This window comes from Nelumbo nucifera, chromosome 1, assembly GCF_055504915.1.
Source record: "Nelumbo nucifera cultivar China Antique chromosome 1, China Antique-T2T, whole genome shotgun sequence".
Lineage (NCBI taxonomy): Eukaryota > Viridiplantae > Streptophyta > Magnoliopsida > Proteales > Nelumbonaceae > Nelumbo > Nelumbo nucifera.
In genome coordinates, this window is record NC_142649.1 from 78,486,905 (window position 1) to 78,506,722 (window position 19,818).

The 19,818-nt window shown below is 38.1% G+C and overlaps 1 protein-coding gene, 1 long non-coding RNA gene and 1 pseudogene across 7 annotated transcripts in view; 2 read left to right on the forward strand and 1 right to left on the reverse strand.

Annotated features, from left to right (window-relative positions):
• The window catches only part of LOC104605675 (B3 domain-containing protein Os07g0563300-like), a 31,704-nt gene extending 15,710 nt beyond the window's left edge, over positions 1-15,994 (forward strand). For 2 of the 4 annotated variants that reach the window (XM_088886711.1, XM_088886713.1), the window contains 9 exons: positions 474-648; positions 8,533-8,612; positions 10,488-10,535; positions 10,627-10,893; positions 11,144-11,193; positions 12,647-12,760; positions 14,534-14,604; positions 14,844-15,764; positions 15,884-15,994. In XM_088886711.1, coding sequence (XP_088742837.1) covers positions 474-648; positions 8,533-8,612; positions 10,488-10,535; positions 10,627-10,893; positions 11,144-11,193; positions 12,647-12,760; positions 14,534-14,604; positions 14,844-15,619 — 1,581 coding nt within the window. In that variant the 3' untranslated portion in view covers positions 15,620-15,764; positions 15,884-15,994. Of the gene's footprint in view, positions 1-473; positions 649-8,532; positions 8,613-10,487; positions 10,536-10,626; positions 10,894-11,143; positions 11,194-12,646; positions 12,761-14,533; positions 14,605-14,843 lie in introns of all 4 variants that reach the window. The other 2 variants (XM_088886712.1, XM_088886710.1) reach the window with 2 other exon arrangements.
• A 1,547-nt stretch (positions 15,995-17,541) lies between these two features.
• LOC104605673 (vacuolar protein sorting-associated protein 28 homolog 2 pseudogene) lies at positions 17,542-19,775 on the reverse strand (annotated as a pseudogene). 2 transcript variants are annotated; one of them, XR_016069938.1, is made up of 2 exons: positions 19,192-19,775; positions 17,542-18,649 (listed from the first exon to the last, which is right to left on the reverse strand). The product of XR_016069938.1 is annotated as a vacuolar protein sorting-associated protein 28 homolog 2 pseudogene, transcript variant X1 (transcript). The 2 variants fall into 2 exon arrangements; XR_016069949.1 differs by lacking the exon at positions 19,192-19,775 and adding an exon at positions 18,771-18,910.
• LOC148803471 (uncharacterized) lies at positions 18,377-18,984 on the forward strand. Its single transcript, XR_016069965.1, has 2 exons — positions 18,377-18,517; positions 18,603-18,984. It is a non-coding gene; the product is annotated as an uncharacterized LOC148803471 (long non-coding RNA).
• Positions 19,776-19,818: the final 43 nt, after the last annotated feature.

Below are 19,818 nucleotides of genomic sequence, written 5' to 3' on the forward strand. Positions count from 1 at the left end.
GTAAGAGAAAATCAAAGAGATATTATGAGTGTTTTTTGAGTTTATATGGTTTTACCTTATTCACAACCAACCAAATAATCAATGCTTCTTAAATTTTGAGGAGTATTACGACTAATATATTTAATTTTTCATTTTTGTTCAGTTTAATGCTGTTTTTATAAGCCGTATGCCTAATCAATTTGAGACGTGAGACGATGGGGCATATGCCTCACAAAAATCTGATCTGGTAGCCTCTAAGCCTACTGATAAGGCATATGAGGCAAGGCGTTTTGGCTTCTTGCTTCATAGCCTTTTAAAACCACTGTAGATTGTTATGCTACCTTGCAAATCATTAGGGGTATTCTTTCTTCCTAAGTTTTCATTGTTTCTGTTGTTACGAATGGCTCTTTAATAAATTGTATAAATTAATCATGTGCTATTGTCTCTTCCAGGTCAAATAAAATGATTGCTAATACAAACTTCCTATGAAACAGGCTTATTTCCCTACAATTTCTCAACCCGAAGGATTGCCTCTTCAAGTCCAGGATGCAAGAGGCAAGGAATGGGTGTTCCAATTCCGTTTTTGGCCTAATAATAACAGCAGAATGTATGTCTTAGAGGGGGTTACACCTTGTATTCAGTCGATGCAATTGCAGGCAGGTGATACAGGTATTTATTAACTTCAATGGAATTCAATTCTTGGGGAATTTTTCTTTTAATATTTGGTTGGTTTATAAGGCTGCATTTGGTAAGAGTGCAAATGCAAATATGTTCGGTTCTTGAAAATGCAAACTCGGTTTGGTTTTGCATTGATAAATTTTGTATTCTTACCAAATGTAATTGGTTGTGATGGGTACAAACACAAATTTCAACACTGAAATCTACCTTTTTACATTAACCAACTTTTGAGTGCAAAGGGAACATTTGCTCCCATTTTGAATGCAAAAATGTTAGAAAAAACAAATTTAGTTTCATTCATTACAACAATGTATTCTTACCAAAAGCCTGCAAAACTGAATTGGAATACAAATTTGCTTCGGTTTAGCATTTGCATTCTTACTAAACACAACCTAAGTTACATATTTCATTACTTGTAGATTAATAATCCCCTACCATGCTTCTCTCCATTTGTTGGTAATAGCGAATGATATCTTCTATAAATAGCACTTTCTTCCATATCATTTGGTGCCAGTTGGGACACCTTGTGTTTACTATTCTACCTACCATGTTTTGGTCTTTTGTTGTTTTGCATACATTGTTTGCACGCAGCTATGATTCAAATGTTCTCCCTCTAAGCTTTATACTTGACATTCCATTTCCCTGTTAAACCAATAACATAATAATGATCTTCTGATTTGAACTAAGCTATGTTGCGGCATAGATATGAGCACAGGAATTATAAACTGACACATGCTCAGGAATTTTGACTCCATAAATTAAAAGGATTATTGCTTTGGGGAAACACAAAATTATAACAACAACAACAACAACAGCAACAGAAACAAAAAAAATGTTATACATACCTGGGTTTATACATATTCATGTAATGAGGATGTATGCCTGTGGCACAGTTCTTTAAATATTGCTATTCCTATACAAATAAACAACACAAGAAATTGTAATTTCTTTTCATAAGGGCCAATGAAGTCTGCTTTTCTTGATATTTTCTGATCCATATAACAGAATTATGAATATATGTATATTCTTATTATGTTTATCATATTAAGGAGAGAAGCAGAGAAGCTGTCATTGAAACTATCAAGAGTAGAGTGGTTAATTAGCTGAGGTCCTCGGAAATCTTTTTTGACACTTCAACTGATGAGTGATGATATCCTTAGAAACAGGAAGGAAGTGGCTGTTTCTACTACCAATAAGGTTGTCACTATTCTTATTTGGTCTCCACTGGACAGTGGGTTCATTAAGCTCAACTTTGATGGAAACAGCCTGGGAAATCTGGGCATTTCGGGTATAGGAGACATTTTAGAAATGAAGAATAACTGCTTTATATTCAAGCCCAATTGGTGTAGAAGACTATTTTAGGGCTGAGATTATGGCATTGATAGGAATGAAGGGCAAAGAACATGAACATTAGAAAATTGATTATTGAAGGAGATTCCAGATTGGTTGTGGGTTGGCTGCGAAGGAAGGAGGCCAGACTTTGAAGCTACAACAATGAAAAAAATAAATTCAAATGACTGGCACAAGAAAGAGATGGAAGTGAGATTGCAATGGGTCCATTAGCTGATGCTTCAGCTAAACAAGTGGAGGGAAGAGATCAATTATTTTGGGCATGCTGTAAAAATAAGGGCTCTTTTCCTTTGGGTAGAGATAAGAGGCTTTATCTCTCTTTGTTTGTATTTCCTTAATTGCACTCACTTTTTACTTACCATCTATTAATGAAATCTTACAGTTATTGACAAAAAAAAATCATATTAAGTAGATAATCACTTTGTGTATATGTTATTTTCTGCCTTACACAACAAAAGCTTAGAGTTATTGAAATCTGAGAGTTCTCATATGTTTCTCCTTATTTTGTTTAGTGTTTCATAATTTCATAAGCAAATGTTTATACGGTGCTTTAAGGCCAAAAATCTAAGCATGTGATGGATTTATTTGATTTTGAAATATCAAGTCAACAATGGTTGGAATATGTGGTTGGGACATGGTAAATATCCCATCCACAAATGGTAATGAAATTGAAAATATCAACGAAGAAGACAGAGAGAGAGAGAGAGAGAGAGACAAAGGAAAAAGGTTTTAAAAAATCAGAAGCTATAATGGATTTGGGTGATCACTAGGTTTGAGAAGGGCAATAGGAGTTCTAAAGCCCAGCAAAAAGTAAGAAGTGGTGGAGAGGTTGGTAGACCAAGTGCTCATTGGGAAGGAATAGAGCTTCAAGGTAAGGAAGGAGAGAAGCAGGCACCCAATGTTTAGTCGTAATTTGAAGTTGTAGTAGGTTGTGAGATTGGCATTGTCGCAGGTCCATTTTCCTCGGGGGTGGGTGATTTGCTTGTTTCAGTAGGGTCTCAGTTGGAGTAAGAAGACGTTGGATCGTGGATGAAGAAAAGGAGAATGATCATGAGAAGGGATCTGTTGCTGACCTGCCCGAAGAAAGGGATGTTCACTTGATCTTTATATAGGTTTTGCTTCGGAGAAGAAGCATGGGGTTCAAATGGAGCGGAGAAACAGGGTTGGGGAAGGAGAGAGGCGGAGGTGGAAGAGAAAATTTTTGGTTGAGCTTGAAGGGTGCAGTGAATAGAAGGTCTATAATAGGAAAAGGAGGTTTTCGGGTCTTTTCAATGGTGAAGATGGGGGGAAGGGGGTGGATTTAGAGATTGGAGTGGCGATTGGAGGTGGAGAGAAGGGGCATGAAGAGACAGAGGTGGGGGTAGAGAAGAGGCGAAGTTCAAGAGAAGAATGAAGTAATTCAAAATGGAGAAGTGGAGATTAGTAAACAAGTGGAAAGAGAGGTGACAGTGGGAAGAGGTTACTTTTTGGATGTGTGTACCTTGTGGAGGTTCTGTAAAGGGGTTGTGTGACTCCTTTCTCTCCAGGTATGTGCAGTCTCCTATTGCCACCAGTAGTGTGTGACCTGATGGTGATTACAGGTTGATATGTGGGCAGTTTTGGGACTGTTGGTGAAGTTTAGCAGATTTCCTAATGTCTTGGAAGTTTAGTTGACCTAATTTAGTGCCCCTACCTGTTACTGTGAGTGGTAGAAGTGAGTTGCAGACAGTTTTTTTTGCTTTAGTTTCCTGATTTGGTGTGTGTAAAACCTGTCTAAATGGCAACAGATGATTTTTCCATTTCTGGGGTTACATCAACCCAAGGGACAGCTAGTATAGGGGCTGACAGTATGCTCTTTCCTATGTTAATTGTACCTTTAAATGGCCTGAACTATTTGGAGTGGTCTAAGGGTGTGAAACTCTATGTTACTGCAAGAGGAAAGGCTGGATACATAATCGGAAGATAAAAAAACCAAAAATGGAACTGCTAAATATGATAGGTGGGATTAAAAAAATAGTATGATGATGTCCTGGATTCTTGCAGGCATGGAACCTGATGTAAGGAAGAACTTTATATGGGCAAAAACTACGAGTGAAATTTGGGAACAAGCTAGAACAACATATTTTAAGCAAAGACATTACACAAAGATTTACCAGTTAAATCTACAACTTGTAAGCAAGGGGATTGTAGTCTGTCAGCGCACACTATTCAGCCCTTCAATTTGGTAGGAGTTAGATTATTACCAAAGTATAGAGTGGAAACATGATGGTGATGCCGAGGCTTATAAGAAGTTAAATCTCTCAACAGTGGGTTTTTGTTGTTTTGCTGGGACTAAATCCTCTGTATGAGCCCCTTAGAGTTCAGATCTTAGGAAGCAGTGGGTTGCCTTCAATTCAAGAAGTGTATGCCTTGATTCAGTGCGAGGAAAGTAGATGATGTGTGATGGTTCCAATTGAGGGGAAGCAGCATATGGCTTTGGTTGCAAAAGGCAGCAACAATGTGGTAAAGAAGAGTGATGATAAGGGCAAGTTGTGGTGTACCCATTGCAAACGCTCTAGACATACACGTGAGACTTGTTGGGATCTTGATGGAAAGCTGAAGTGGGCAGAAAAAAAACCAAGAACAGGGAAAGATGCAGGGCTAGAAGAATTATAGTACAGCTAATGTGGCAACTCAAGATTCCCAGCATGGTGGTGTGTTCAGTAGTACTACTTAGAAGAATTACACTTGTTCTGAGAAGAATTACACTTGTTCTGACCGAGGATATCATCAATTCCATTCGTGATCATCTGGAGTCTTATGGTAAAGCTCTACGTCAGATGGGCAGCACAACTACTAGTACCCCTCTACTTCATTTGCATTACATCAGGTAATGGTGCCTTTGCCTTCCATGTCTCCGCTGCCACTGACTCTCCCTAGGTCATTGACTTGGGGGCCTCCAACCACATGACTAGTAAGCCCAATCTTTTCTAGTCTTATAGCCTTTTGTTTAGGAGAGATAAAGAGAGGCTTGTAGATGGATCATTCTTCTCCATTGCAGGTTAGGGATCAATATCTCTTCCCCATAGCCTCAATCTTAGTAATGTATTGTATGTGCCCAAGCTTCCTATCAATTTACTTTCTATTAGTAGTATCACAAACTCCTTAAATTGTAGTATAACATTTTTTTCTGGTTCATGTGTTTTTCAGGACCTAACTTCTGGGAGGACGATTGGTAGAGGAAGCTTAGTAGATGGCCTTTACACTCTTGACAACAAGGTTGGTTTCTCAGTGTCAACTTTGGAGTCACATAGTTAGTTGAGTCAACCAAATAAGAGTTAAGTATTGTTATGGCATAATCATTTGGGTCATGCGTTCTTTGAAATATTGAAGTCTTTGTTTCCCTTTTTATTTAAGTCATGTTCAATGTCAAACGTGTCAGTTAAGCAAGCAATGTAGAATAGTTTTTCATTTAAGTAATCAAAGATCAAATTTTCCTTTTCACATTGTGTACTCAATCCCCTTTGTTTTCCATTCCTATGAGTGTTTGGTTGACGTACCTTTGTTCATGACTTGTTTCCTTCCCATCGTAAGTTGGATCATCAGTCTATCCCATGTATCTTTCTTGGGTACCCCTCTTCACAAAAGGGTTACCGGTGCTTTGATCCCATTGGTCGTAAGTACCTTGTCTCTATGGACGTTTCCTTTTTTGAGTCTAAATCATTCTACCCTACTTCTCAGGGAGACAATAGTATTGAGGAGGAGAAGCAAGTCCATCGAGTTTGTCTTCCTTCTATTGATTCTGGATAGTGCTCCTTTTTGTGTCTTCCTGTGTAAGCGCAATAGAGATCAACAATGTTCTCAAGATGTGGAGCTATCGGATACTAAGTGACCGACACCATCATACTTCCAAGAGATAAGTCCAATTGAGCTAGGTACTCTTTCCTGTTGATTCCTCCATTCCTATTTCTATTGTGGATGATCTTGACATTTCCATTGCCCAAAGAGAAGGGGTCAAGTAATGCACTACCAAACACCCCATTACCCATTATGTGTCCTATGACCATATTTCTCCTTCTAGTCGTGCCTTTTTGTCTATTGTTGATAGATTCTCATACCCAAAAGTGTGGCAGAGGCTTTTACTTACCCCGAATGGACAGATGCTATGAAGGAGGAAATTAATGCTCTATATAAGAATCATACTTGGGAGTTGGCGGATCTTCCAAAAGGGAAAGACCTAGTGGGGTGTAGATGGGTGTTCACAGCGAAACATAAGGCAAATGAGATAGTAGAAAGGTACAAAGCAAGGCTGAAAGCAAAGGGGTACACTCAAGTATATGGTGTTGATTATGATGAAACCTTTTCTCCAATTGCAAAAATGAATTCACTGGGAGTTACACCAACTTGATGTAAAAAAATGCTTTCTTAAATAAGGTGTATATCGTTCTATGCAAAAGTGAAAATAAGGTGTTCAAGTTGAGAAAATCTTTGTATGGCTTAAAACAATCTCGTAGAGCATGGTTTAGTAAGTTTCATATGGCAGTTCAATAAGTAGGATTAAAACAATGCTAGTCTGATCATACTCTCTTTGTTAAGAGATGTTAGGAGCAGGTTGTGGTGTCGATAGTGTATGTGTATGATATCATCATAATAAGGAACTGGGGCTTTGAGATACAAAAGTTGAAGCAATTCTTAGCCTCCCAATTTGAAGTGAAAGATCTAAGACCCCTAAAGTATTTTCTTGGGATTGAGGTTGCTCGCTCCTAAAAGGGTATCTTCACCTCTTAGAGGAAATACATCCTGGATCTTTTACAAGACACATGCAAACTTGGTGCAGAGCCAATTGATACTCCTATGGTTGTTGATCATAAATTGGGTGATTGCGATGATAAACCTTTGAAGGATGTGAAGCAGTTCCAAAGATTAGTGGGAAGATTGTTATATCTGTCTATGACACACCGTAACATTGGTTATGCTGTTGGGGTTTTGAGCCAGTTCACCTAAGGTTCCATACTTGGAGGCTGCCGAAGGGATCCTTAGCTATTTAAAGAAATATCCAGGAACTGATTTACTATTCAGAAAACACAATCATTTGAAGGTGGAAGCTTATGCAGATTTTAATAGGACAGGTGTTGTGGATGACATAAAATCCATAAGTGGGTATTGTATTTTGTGGTTGGAAACTTGGTGACATGGAGAAGTAAAAAAATGAAGTGTGGTTGCAAGGTCAAGTGTTGAAGCTGAGTATAGAGCTATGGAACATGGGGTGGCTGAGGTGCTTTGGTTGAAGAATCTGCTAGGAGAGCTTGGGTTCAGTGTCTCTCTTTTGTGATAACAAAGCAGGCATAAACATTGCAACAAATCCTGTTCTCCACGATAGGATAAAGCACATTAAGGTAGATAAGCATTTCATAAGAGAGAATTTTGATAAGGTTGAAATCTGCACTCCCTATGTTAACTCCAAGGAGTAGCTGGCTGATGTTTTCACAAAAGGTCTTTTCTTTTGTGGCACAATGAACTTTGTGACAAGTTGGGCATGATTGACATATACAGCCCAACTTGAGGGGGAGTGTTGTCAGCCTGTTATCAGAGTAATAGTGCTGTCAGCATATTCTTTTCTTTTGTCTTTTATGTTCTTTCAATATAGTGGGCCGCCAGGGGCAGAACTGTAACTATAACCGTTTTATCTAAGTTTTGGCACTCAAAAACATTCTTTCTTCTTTCCTCGCTTCCCTCTCTCTTCTCTTCTTCTTCTTCCCTGCACTGTATGATCATGTTATGAATGAAAACAAAAGGAAAGAATTGAGAAGGGCAAGGGTTGGGACGAAGAAGGGGGCGAAGAAGAGTGAAGGGTTGAAGTTCTAAATTCTTCAAGGCAGTCAGAAGGAAGGAGGGAAGATTGGAGTTGCAGGAGCCAAATTAGAAGAATGTTGATGTGGTAGGAAGGAAGAGATTTGGGTGCGAATAGTGGAGATTGGTTGGAGTTAATTGCTGAAAGGTTATCAGGGGGTTTAGTCACATTAAGATTCTCAGATTGTAGTTAGATAATGAACAATTTTTATTGTCTAGTTCTCAGTTGATTAGTTGGTGGGGTGTCACCTTGATACCTCTCAGATTTTAATGTTTCTTTTTTGTTTAATGAAATCTTTTTCTTTACTATTAAAAAAAGAAAGAAAGAAAGAAGCTTTGTATAACATTGGTTAAATACAAATCTTGAAAGGCATGAATAAATTGTCATCTCCATGTTGTGCAATACTCCTAGATTTGCCATTTTGGAGAGCAAAGTCCATGGACAAATTTGTACATTTATCTGTGTGCTATAACTACAACAACAGGAGTCAAGGCTGGAATTTGGAGAAACTGATATTAGTTGACTCAGTGTGACATATTGACTCTTGAATCCAAGAAAAAAGTAAGGTGTCCCTGTAATACGGGCTTGAAAATACTATCTGGAACTTTATATTTATATTCATCTGTTACAGGTTTTCCTTCTCCATTTTGAGCTTTCTTCCTATCAGTATTAATAAGCTTTCTCAAATTGGAACTGAGAGTTACTTTGTCTCTCAGTAACATTCAGCCGGATTGATCCGGAAGGAAAGCTGGTCATGGGATTCAGAAAGGCTTCTAGTGTTCCACCTTCTGACCAGGTATGTCATTATAAAAACAATCCAAGACCCTAGTTTTCTTTTTTGCTTTTTTAGATGGTAATACAAAGCTTTTTGCTGATTATTCATGTGATTACTTCTTTGCAACTGATATTAGTAATAGATTATTAATGATATCTGATATAAATGTTTATCATGTTGTGGTAGCACATGTTACAATGTTACTCCTCGTAGCCCCAATTAAGTTGCCAAGCATATAAGAAGTAACAACACTTGAAACCACAACTGTATAGATAATTACTTGTTATCTGCAATAATTTAAAAGCATCAGGGTTAACCATATTCTACCCATTGCTATAACTTGTTACTTCCCACAATGATTAGTGGGGGATAAAGGAACGAAAAAGTACAATACCTAATAGTGATGGCCACTAGCATCTGTGCAATCACCTTTTTAGTAAAGTGAACATATGAATCATTTGCATTCTGTGCATTTATCTAGGTCTCTATCTGTGTATGTCCAATGGGTTTTAAGTTGCCTACTTTTTTCTTTTCCCCCTAGATTACCTCTCCTATTTCAAACATATGCTAACTATTAAGCATATAGGGATCCTTTGGATTGGCCAGTTCAGTTGTTTTATCTGCCTCAGCTCCATGACCTACCTTGGTTTGGTTCATTGTACAAGTAAAACATGCCATTGAAGTTTCAAACCTCTAAAGGAACAAAGAAATGCCTAGAATAAAGGACTTCCTTTTGCCACATGACTGAGGCTGTTGGCTGAAACCTATGCTGCCCAGATATGGTAAGGAACAGGTAGATAATTTATCAAAAAAAAGGACACAGGTAGACAAGTTGCCAGATAAGAAATTTAGACGAAAATTTAAGTATTTGGAAAAATACGGCATCAATGTATATAAATATCTGATTATCATATAGAGATATCTTGCTTCATAAATATAGGTGATATGGCAAAGACGAGGAACCTGTCTGGTCACTGGGTAAGCTGCCTTATGGAAGTTGGAAGGTTCCTTTTTAGGCACTTGTTACTTTCTCAGAAGGAATTATATGCAGACTAACTCTAATAAGTAACTTCAATGCTACTATTAGAACCTCTTGGCTTAATTGAACATTCATTGTGTCATTTGACCTCTAAAAATTATTAATAAGACTCTCCTTGAGATCTTGAATTGTAATAGTGGGCATGGAATCCCATATCTGGTTTTGATGCATCACAATCCCATTCTTTAATCCTTTCCTTTAAACGCACACTTTCAATAACTATCTATGATAAACTCTTCTCAGAACTCAGAAGAAACATGAAACCAAATTGATTCTTCCAGTTGGATACCATACTCATTCTCAAGAACAGGAAACAAAAACCTTTCTTCCATATAGGTCATTTATGGGCAGTTTGCCAAACAAAATCATGCATATTACTGAACACTCCCTTAGTGGCCAGCATGTACTTGTATATATTCTTATTTCAAAACCAAATTGATGCTTCCAGTTAGCTACCATGCTCATTCTAAGAACAGGAAACAAAAACCTTGCTTCCACATCGGTGTTTGTCAAAGAAAACCATGAATGTTACTGAACAACCCCTTAGTGGCTAGCATTTACTTGCATTTAGTTTCATATATTCTTATTTCTATTGTTTATGTGATATGATGGGACTAAATAAGGTACATTTGTACATAAATGTGAAATGATTAAAAATGAATTTCTTAATTCAAGTGCAATGCCATTTTTTTTGTTAAAAAAAGATAGTCTCAGGTATATGTTTCTTTATATATTTATGTACATATTTGTTCCTCTTTTTTAGTCATCTATTCATATTTGTTTTAAGACTATTGATTATGCAATGGGACATATAATTTGTGGACATTGAATAATTTTTGCTTATATTTTATTAACAGGAAAATCAAACACCTAAATCAGGAAGTGGTGTCTCTGCAAATGGAGAGGTTAATAATATAAAGTTAAATATATTTATCAATTCATTTTTGTCCATTAAATGGTAATGCAGAATCAACTAGTTATTCATCGATCAACCAGGTTAATTCAGCAGATCCAGCAAGCACCTGGTCCAAGGTTGATAAATCAGGATACATAGCAAAAGATGTACCTGGAGCTAAATCTTCTCTTCCTAGTAAGAGGAAAAGCAGTACCCTTGGCTCAAAGAGCAAACGCCTGCGAATTGAAAATGAGGACTTAATAGAGCTCAAGCTAACATGGGAAGAAGCTCAAGGGCTGCTCTGCCCACCTCCTAACCATGCTCCTAGTATTGTGGTGATTGAAGGCCACGAGTTTGAAGAATATGAGGTATGCTAGTTTATGTTAGTAAGTACTTATGTGGAATTGTATGGCTATTGATTATTATCTTTTTATTTTTTTCATCATTTTTCTATGTCCCTTTCAAAGTCTCATTTTCATGTGATTAATTCATAGTTTTTTTTTTCATTTTAATATGATCAATGCGTTTATTGGTCATGGAAGAAGTTTAGAACATATTTGTACACTATAGTGAGGAAATCTCTTTCTTATTTCTAATATGATTGTTTGGCTTTTGTAGGAAGCACCAGTTCTTGGGAAGCCAACAATTTTAACAACCAATAATCAAGGGTAAGTTTTGTCCTTGTTCTAATCATGATTGGTTAACAAGGTTGTTTATTTGATAATTTTGATTTAAATTTGTCAATGTTGAGGTTAATTCTGATATTGTAAATTTCTCTATCTTTACCCTTGAGGTTCACAAATGAGATTAATGCTGATATTGTAAATTTACCTCAATAGCTCTAGACTCCACTATATTAATTTCATAGCTATTTTGATTTTGAAGGACTAAAAGGTAAGATTTTGTTATTATTACCTTTGAAGTAAAATTCTTACTTTTAGTTTCACCCACTTCATATGGGAAACTTGGTTTTATATACGAAAGTATCAGATTTGATAGAAACCTCAATATTTTGTTCAAATGGTAAATGCTATATCCATGGTTGAACACTTGAAAATTCAGTATTGATGGAAACATCAACCTAGGGAAACTGAATGTTTGGAGTTCATGGCCAATAAGGCCTTTGGGAGGCACGTTAATACCATTCCATATTTGCATGCACGTTTCCCTCTTAGGCAAGGAAAGGAACAATAAAACACCTTATCATATATTATATGGTATGGTCTATTTTATCTGTGCTCTAAAATACATAAAACATCATATATAATACGTATTAGTACATCACTCATTACTTGCTTGCTTGGATTTACCATGTTATTGACTTGCTACTTTTCTTATTTATTTGAACACGTTCTATGTGAATGGATATTGTACTTGCTTTGTTGAATGGAATTGATAATATTGTGTATTGCTTATTGAAATTATGTTTAAAAGTTATGGAATTAATTTCTCTTGGTATACAAATTTCGTTACTTTGGCTTTTTTTCAGCTTTCTTTCAATACACAGTAATAAGAAATTGAAAATGTGGCAGATGTCAACTAAATTATATCCAACAAATTCTTGGTCATATTTGTTAAATACCACCACCTAAAAGCTCATATGTGCTTAGATGACAAGGCAGACTGGATTGAAGCAAGTTGTATCCTGAAGGAAAGCTTTGGTTGAAGTGCTAAAATTGACAAACTTCTCCCTTTTTTTTTAATTTTTAGTATTTGAATGAATAACTAATCAGGAATACTTATGTATGTGATTTTAGCAACATTTTGGAGTTACAAGTGGTTTTTAGGATTCCCCATAAGTTTCATTATTACCTTCCTAAAAAGGGAAAAGTGATACATCACATAGTTTAGGGGTATTTTGAATTATGGCCAGATTGAAGTTTGTTTGCTCAAAATTTCAGATATACTTTCCGAGTTTCAAACTATTATTTGCCCTTGCATAAACCAGAAGACTTTACCTCCTTACTATGACTTCTTTGTTTCTTTTGTTTTGCCTACATCATAACAAGTTAATACATATGTTATCATAAGGAACAATTACTATTTTTTCTTCCATTTATAAAATTGCCATCTGTATCTTTTTTCCAACTGACTGCCAATGCTATGTTTCATCCATGTTAGTGAAAAGGTTCAATGGGCTCAGTGTGAAGACTGTTCTAAGTGGCGGAAGCTGCCTTTTGATGTGCTCCTTCCTTCGAGATGGACCTGTTCCAAGAATTTATGGGATCCAAAACGGTATACATTTGGAGCATGGGCTGTGTGACAATATGCTTTAGGGCTGATGTCTTGCTCATCTCGATAATTACTTAACAATAAATATGGTTTCTTTTCCATGTTAACTTTTCTTTATGAGGCATGTTATATTTTTTTTAAATGGTGGTCCATGGGTTCAAACTATTGTTACAATCATATCCCAATAGCTGCAGATTCAAGAGTTTAAACCCAAGGATTATTGTGGTCTTATGGCCTTTGATGAGAAAAAACAACACAAGAGTGAGAATTAGATAGGTCTTGTTTGTTTTCATATTCTCATGATCTATTATGTGCATAAACAAAGTTGTGGTCTGATGGATAGGGCACACGTGTTTTGACTCTAAAAGTCAAAGGAAATGGCGATTTGAACCGAGAGGAACACAGGGTAAGGGGAGATAATGGGCTGTACTTCGAAGGAGCTGCCTACATACCCTCTTTTGAGGGATTAGGCCATTGTAGTTCGCCAGCGATATAATTCTGACAAGGAATAGCAGAAGGTAATATTAGTGATTTCCGAGGGAGCCAAGCTGGAGCTAGGCGCGCACGCATGAGAGAGAGAGAGAGAGAGGATCTCCCAGAAGTGATTTATTGCCCCCACATTCGGGTACAAGCTCCTATTTATAGAGTTTTGGGCATACCTGAGTTTTGAATAGTTCTTTCACCTTTGTCCTTTTATTAAGTCTACAAACTTACGCTGTTTTGGGTTGATTTAGTTTGCTCCAAGTATTAGCGCTGACTTGGTCCAAATTGGTTTGGTCTAATCCAGGTTTTCCGTGGGTCAGCCAGGTTTATGCTACACACTTATATAAATCCATTGTCTCACATTAGCCCCCTTTAACAATGGTGAAAGCCATTTGGTAAGTTGGGTCAGGTATCTTAAAAATGGTTAAAAATGCCTGACCCAACTTTTGCTTAACAAATGGATTTCACCATTATTAAGTAGGGGGCTAATGTGAGACAATGGATTTATATAAGTGCATAGCATAAACCTGGCTGACCCATAGCGAACCTGGATTAGACCAAACCAATTTGGACCAAGTCAGCGCTAATCTTGGAGCAAACTAAATCAACCCAAAACAGCACAAGTTTCTAGACTAATAATAACAAAAGGACAAAGTCAGTGAAAGAACTTTACAGAACTCAAGTATGCCCAAAACTCTATTAATAGGAACTCGCACCCAAATGTGGGGGCGATTAATCAATCTTGGGAGATCCTCTCTCTCTCTCTCTCTCTCTCCGTGTGTTTCCTTTCTCTGATTCCATTCGAATCACCATATTTCCCACATAATTCCAGCTGCAAACTGCAGCGGCCTGATCTCTCACCAGAGGGTATGTAGGCATCTCCTTTGGGAGTCCAGCCGGTTTTCTCCCCTTATCCCCTATTCCTCGGTTCAGATCACTATTTCCTCAGACTTTTGGAGTCAGACCGCGTGTGCCCTATCCATTGGCCCACAAAAGTGATGATGCTTTGTTTTAAGTGGAAGTCTCTGGTGGCACATCTGACATAATTCAAGTTACACAAGATTTAAGCAACAGAAATATTCCTATTCATTGGTTCTTCATATTATATTTTTGGGATATCATCTCTAGTGGAGATAGAGGATGACGATGATATTGGGTTTACTCTCTGGCTGTGATCCTGTTTAAAGTTTAAACCAACCTTGTCCTTGACATTTTTATCTGTTCATGTGTGGGTGGGTGGGGGAGCAAATCTGTGCTACTTAAAGGTTGACATGCTTACTTCTGCTTTACCAGGTCTTCATGTACTTCAGCACAAGAGCTAAGTATAGAACAGCTTGAAGATATGATATCCTCTGCGAAAATTTGTAAGTAGTGGATATGATACATCTTAGTAGTTTATCCTTATTCTTCTACCTAATGGTTCATTTATGTGGCCCAACTTATTTGTGGGAGAAGGTGATTCCATTATGGATCTGTTAGATTTTAATACTTATCACTCCATGCAAATAATATTTTCTTATCCATGCCATTACATTACATCCTCAGATTGTCAAAATTTCCAATGTGCAATATTTGACAAATTGTTGCATCCTTTATTTGGCAGCTACTTCCAAGAGAACCAAGGCTGCCAAGCAGGTCAAGGATACTGTTGAAGCATCTGATGGGCTTGACACCCTAGCAAACCTTGCCATTATGGGAGAGGGTGAGGCTCTCCCCCCATCTGCCCAGCCCACTACCAAGCATCCTCGCCATCGTCCAGGGTGCACATGCATTGTCTGCATCCAGCCTCCAAGTGGCAAGGGCCCCAAGCACAAGCAGACATGCACATGCAATGTTTGTCTTACTGTCAAGCGCCGCTTCCGCACCCTTATGTTGCGGCGGGAGAAGCGACAATCAGAGAAGGAAGCAGAGACAGCTCGTAAGAAGCAGCAGCAGCTTCAGATGCCTGAGAAGACAACAGATCAGGAGGATGATCCACCAATTGGTAATGCAAGCAATGGCAGTCCAAACCAGAAAATAGCAGTGAATGAGATTGCTGATGAGGATCCTAACAGGAAGAAACCTTCCTCTTCACCTCTTAAAGGCCAGATTGATCTGAACATCCAGCCAGAAAGGGAGGATGAACCATCACCTGTGTCAGATTCTGGCAGCATGCTTAAGATGATTAGAGATGCCACTGAGATGTATCTCAGGAAGCAGAGGCTCCCAAGTTCCGCCAACAGAGATCTTGTTGTCAATCAGTTGGAGCCGGGTGGGAGTAGTACTGGAGGAGAGAAGCTTGATTGTGTTCAGCATGGTAGCAATCATCTAAAAGTTGATGTGGACCATCCCATCACTTTATCTATGTCCATATCTGCTCCCACATCAGCAACAGGCTAGACTTTCAGTATTGCATGTTATGTAACATTGAAGATCGGCACTATGGGGAATGGTTCCATGTAAATTCATTTAAATCAGCATCGGGCATTCCACTAAACCTATTACCCATCCCATAAGCAACGGCTTTCCTTGTACATAAAAAGAGGTATGAAGCATATTTAGTTTTTCCTGATATTCTTTAGATTGTACAGCAGGATAGAAGCTCTATTTTTTTTTCTGGATGCTGATCTTGCTGTCTTTTGAACTTGAGGGTACATCTTTTAGTGCCAGCGTTTGGACATTTCTTCAAACAAAAAATCAAAATGTTTGAGGTATTCCTGTTTCTTGGCCCTCGGCTGACTCTTTTATGGTAGGTTTGCTGATTTATGTGTGGAATCTCTCTCTCATCTTTCTTTCTGCAGAACATTTAGATTGCAATTACATCTTTTAATACCAAACATTGTTGCAGTTCAAACTAAAAATAAATTTTGAGACACCAATTTCTCTTCTTTACCGCTTGTAAACTCTTTTCGTTATGCTTATGGATAAGTTGAAAAATTAAGGGAAAGGTGTTTACCATCTTTTAGTAGTCAACTTGCAATTTTCAGGTCAATATAAAGCCGGATAAAACTTTAGTTGTGGAAGCAAGGATTAGGAATTGGTCAATTCAAACCCGTAGCTGCTACTAATGCACCATCCAGTTCATCAAACAGGGGTCTTGATTGCTACCTTCCCATCTCTACGGTCTATGTCAACCCTATACTGCCGTATCAGATTTTTCCCTGGGTAAGATTTGCGATCCAAAGTAATATTTTCTGAATTAAGCAAAGAAAAATAGAAAAAATGGAAACAATAAAAAAGGCTTATTCTGGACAGGAGGATGAATTTGATTGGTGCATTAAGGCTATGTTTGGTTTTAAATAAAATGAGAGGAACAGAAATGTATAGGACCTATAGGTAGAAGAGTAGATAAGATAATTTGAAGAGAGGATTCGTCATCTCTTGTTTGATTCCATACCAGCTAAACCTTGATCGGCAGCCGCTCTGCAACCAATGGTGTCCAAAATTGTAATCCCAATGTATTGCTACAGAAAAATAGCATGATATTGATATGATACTGGGAATTAGCAATCTGCATGCATGAGAACGCAGGTTCGAGCCTGAGTGGCCACTTTGTGTGGAAATAATTTATAATACCAAGAGTTGGGACTTAGGACCAAATCCAATCTCCCCGTAATTGCCAATCAATTTTTTAACGATGTTATCAGAGTTTTGATCAAGTTCTATAACATGCTTATACTAAATTCCCCAAAACTAAAAATGTTTTCTGGAAATGCAGGAATAGCAAGTTGTTTGAAAAAACCAACAGTGATCCGGTTATACATTATGGGCGGGGGCAGGCTGCGGATGTCAGAACACCTGATACCACCGTTTGATCGAGACGGATGGATGGAGCTTTTACTGAATCTAAACAATAAACATGCAGGGTATGGTTTTTCGTTAAAAGATGGTAAGGGGGAAACTTTTTTGATGGCAGCTGCCTACAAGGATGAGCCACGCTCGGCCTCGGCTGTGTTCTCTGAAGCATTTGCTTTTTATTGGCTTTGGGAGGGAGCAACTCGTTCTCTCCGGATAAAGAATATATAGTGATTAAAAACTTTAAAAGCGACTGTCCAATGTTGGTAAAATCTTTATGATTAAAGCGGAATAAGCTTACGCAGATGCAGATTTTCTTATTAAGTCGGTCTCTTTTGAACATCTTTAACAGGAATCTCAACAGTATGGGCTTATGGATTGGAACACCCCAGTTGGCCAGAGAACTAGTTCTGGCGTGTTATGAAGTGTGGCTCATCAGCTCGGTGGCCAGACAGATTGCTAACAAAGAACTACTCCAAATTCTTGGGCAAATAAGTCTTCTTCACCACACAAAAAGAAAATGCATATTAAAGAAACAAAATGATAACAGACCAGATAAACCCATATACCCATATGGATATGGCAAATCATCAAACTTCAGATACAGTTTTAAAAAGCTGAAGATCAGATACAAGCATTCAACAACAGATTTCAAACTTTTGTGATAATTTGCAACAAATGATCATTGATCAGCCTTCAAAATCACTAATTAGTCACCCTCTCATATTACACAACTTGTATCAAGATCAATGTATCCTGACCAGCCATACATAAAAGCTTCTTCCAAACAAATGCCAGGGTAATTATCATACAAACATTACAACCACAGTAAAATGAACCTCTTCATTTATCTACAAGCTTACCTGAATCATTCACAATTTCAGATGCTGCAAGGCAGCCATGAAAGAGTTATAAGATGACTCCAGGTCGAACTGTAGCTGCCTAGCCTGCTGTTCGGTCAGCTTGTCTGCAGCACCCATTTTCGATAGCATTTCCATCCACTCTTTCACCTTACCCTCAAGATCGGGCAATATGCTGAGCTTGCTGAGAGAGTTCGAGAGGTCAAAAAGAAGAGGGTACAGCTCATCAGCAGCAACCATGTTCAACCTCAAGGCGTCCAGTACCGTGACGAAATGCGCCGTACACTCAGCAACAGTTGCCGCAGATATGTTAGCCGATGCAGCCGCCGCTGTCCGGTGCTCAACAGTGGCAGGAACACCAGAGGTAACGAGGCGGTTAAGCGCTGCAGGGCATTTCAGCTTGTAAGTGCCCATGAATTGCTCGACGCTGGGGACAGTATCATCGAGGAAGGGAACCATAGTCTTGAAATGAGAAATCAGTTTCGAGCACTCGGACTCATACGCCGCTGGTGAGATGATGTCGCGAAGATAAGCCTTCTCGAGCCTCTCCGTGGCCTTGATTATGGCATAGAGATCGGCGAATCTGTCATACATCTCCCGGTCAAGAACATCATTGCCGTTCCACAGATTCACCGCCATTGGAGTAAACTCTGTTCTGAGTGCCTGAACAAATCACTTAATTCTTAAACTATTTTCTTTCTGATTTATTTTTCTTTGTTGTTGCTTAGACCCAATGGAGAAGAGCACGGGACACGCGCACAGGAGACTTTCTTCACTGAATAACAATCAAGAAAGCGAGACACAGTAAGAGACAACAGTACTAAATTTATCAAAGCAGCGGAACGATTGAAAGATTAAGCGGAAACGCCATAAGTTATTGAAGAACGATAACTAACAAGAACGATGAAAGTTTTATGGTGGATGAAGATGAAAAGAACAATCTGAAACTCCATAAAATTCTTCTCTTGGCGTTATTTGGATGGGCTGATAGATATCGGAAGCCATAAACAGATAATCACCGATTCAGAACAACAAGGGTCCGATTAAAATAAATTCAGAAAGGGAAAGAAACGAGGAGAGAAGAAAAAAAAAAAAAGAAAAAGAGAAAAACTTGTATTCAAGACGAATTTTAAACTTTAGACAGCGCCAAATCAAGCCCTGGTTTCTGAAGATCTTACTGAAATCCTAAAAAAGCTGAGATTTCAAGAAATTCAAAAGTTATAAATAAGATTCTAATAAAAGTTAAGAATTGAGAAAGTAAAATTAGAAAAAAACAAATTCTGGAGAAAGACAAAGGAGAGAAGGGTGAGAGCTTACGGAAACTCAATTGCAACAACGGAGTTGACGATTTGTGATGTGATCGCAGGAAGGGAAGACGGAAGCTGTGCAGATAGACAAGAGAGAGGTTGCGTGTGGAAATCGCCGAGGATGCTACCGCGTACGGTACACTACACCCTATGTATGATTAAAGAGTATCAAACACACCTTCCTGCTGCTGGTGTCAATGCAAATGTAACTGGGCTGCCCGCTGTACCTACCCGAACCGGTCCGGTTGGATCCTTTTCTCATCAGTTGGGCCAAATTTTACGGGCCTAGTGCCCGGTCATAGTTGTGAAGGATGGGCCGGAAATGGCAAGAGGGCGTGTTCGGGGAGGGTTTTGTGCATTTAAGACTACTCTACTTGCTTCCTTATACCTCTCAGCCCGTACCTTTTTCAAAACCCATAATAATTCATTTTTTATGGGTGTTTGGTTTGGTGCATTTCACAAGCGGGATGCAAGTTGATTAAGCATTTAAAGTGATTTGACTTAATATTATAATATATTTATAATGATAATTGTATGACATTTCCTATTTTTTCAAATTTTGATGTATCATGTTATTGAGGCAAGAAATGTCAATTTTGCATTTCAAGAAACCCTTTCTTTTCTAAATCCCAAAACT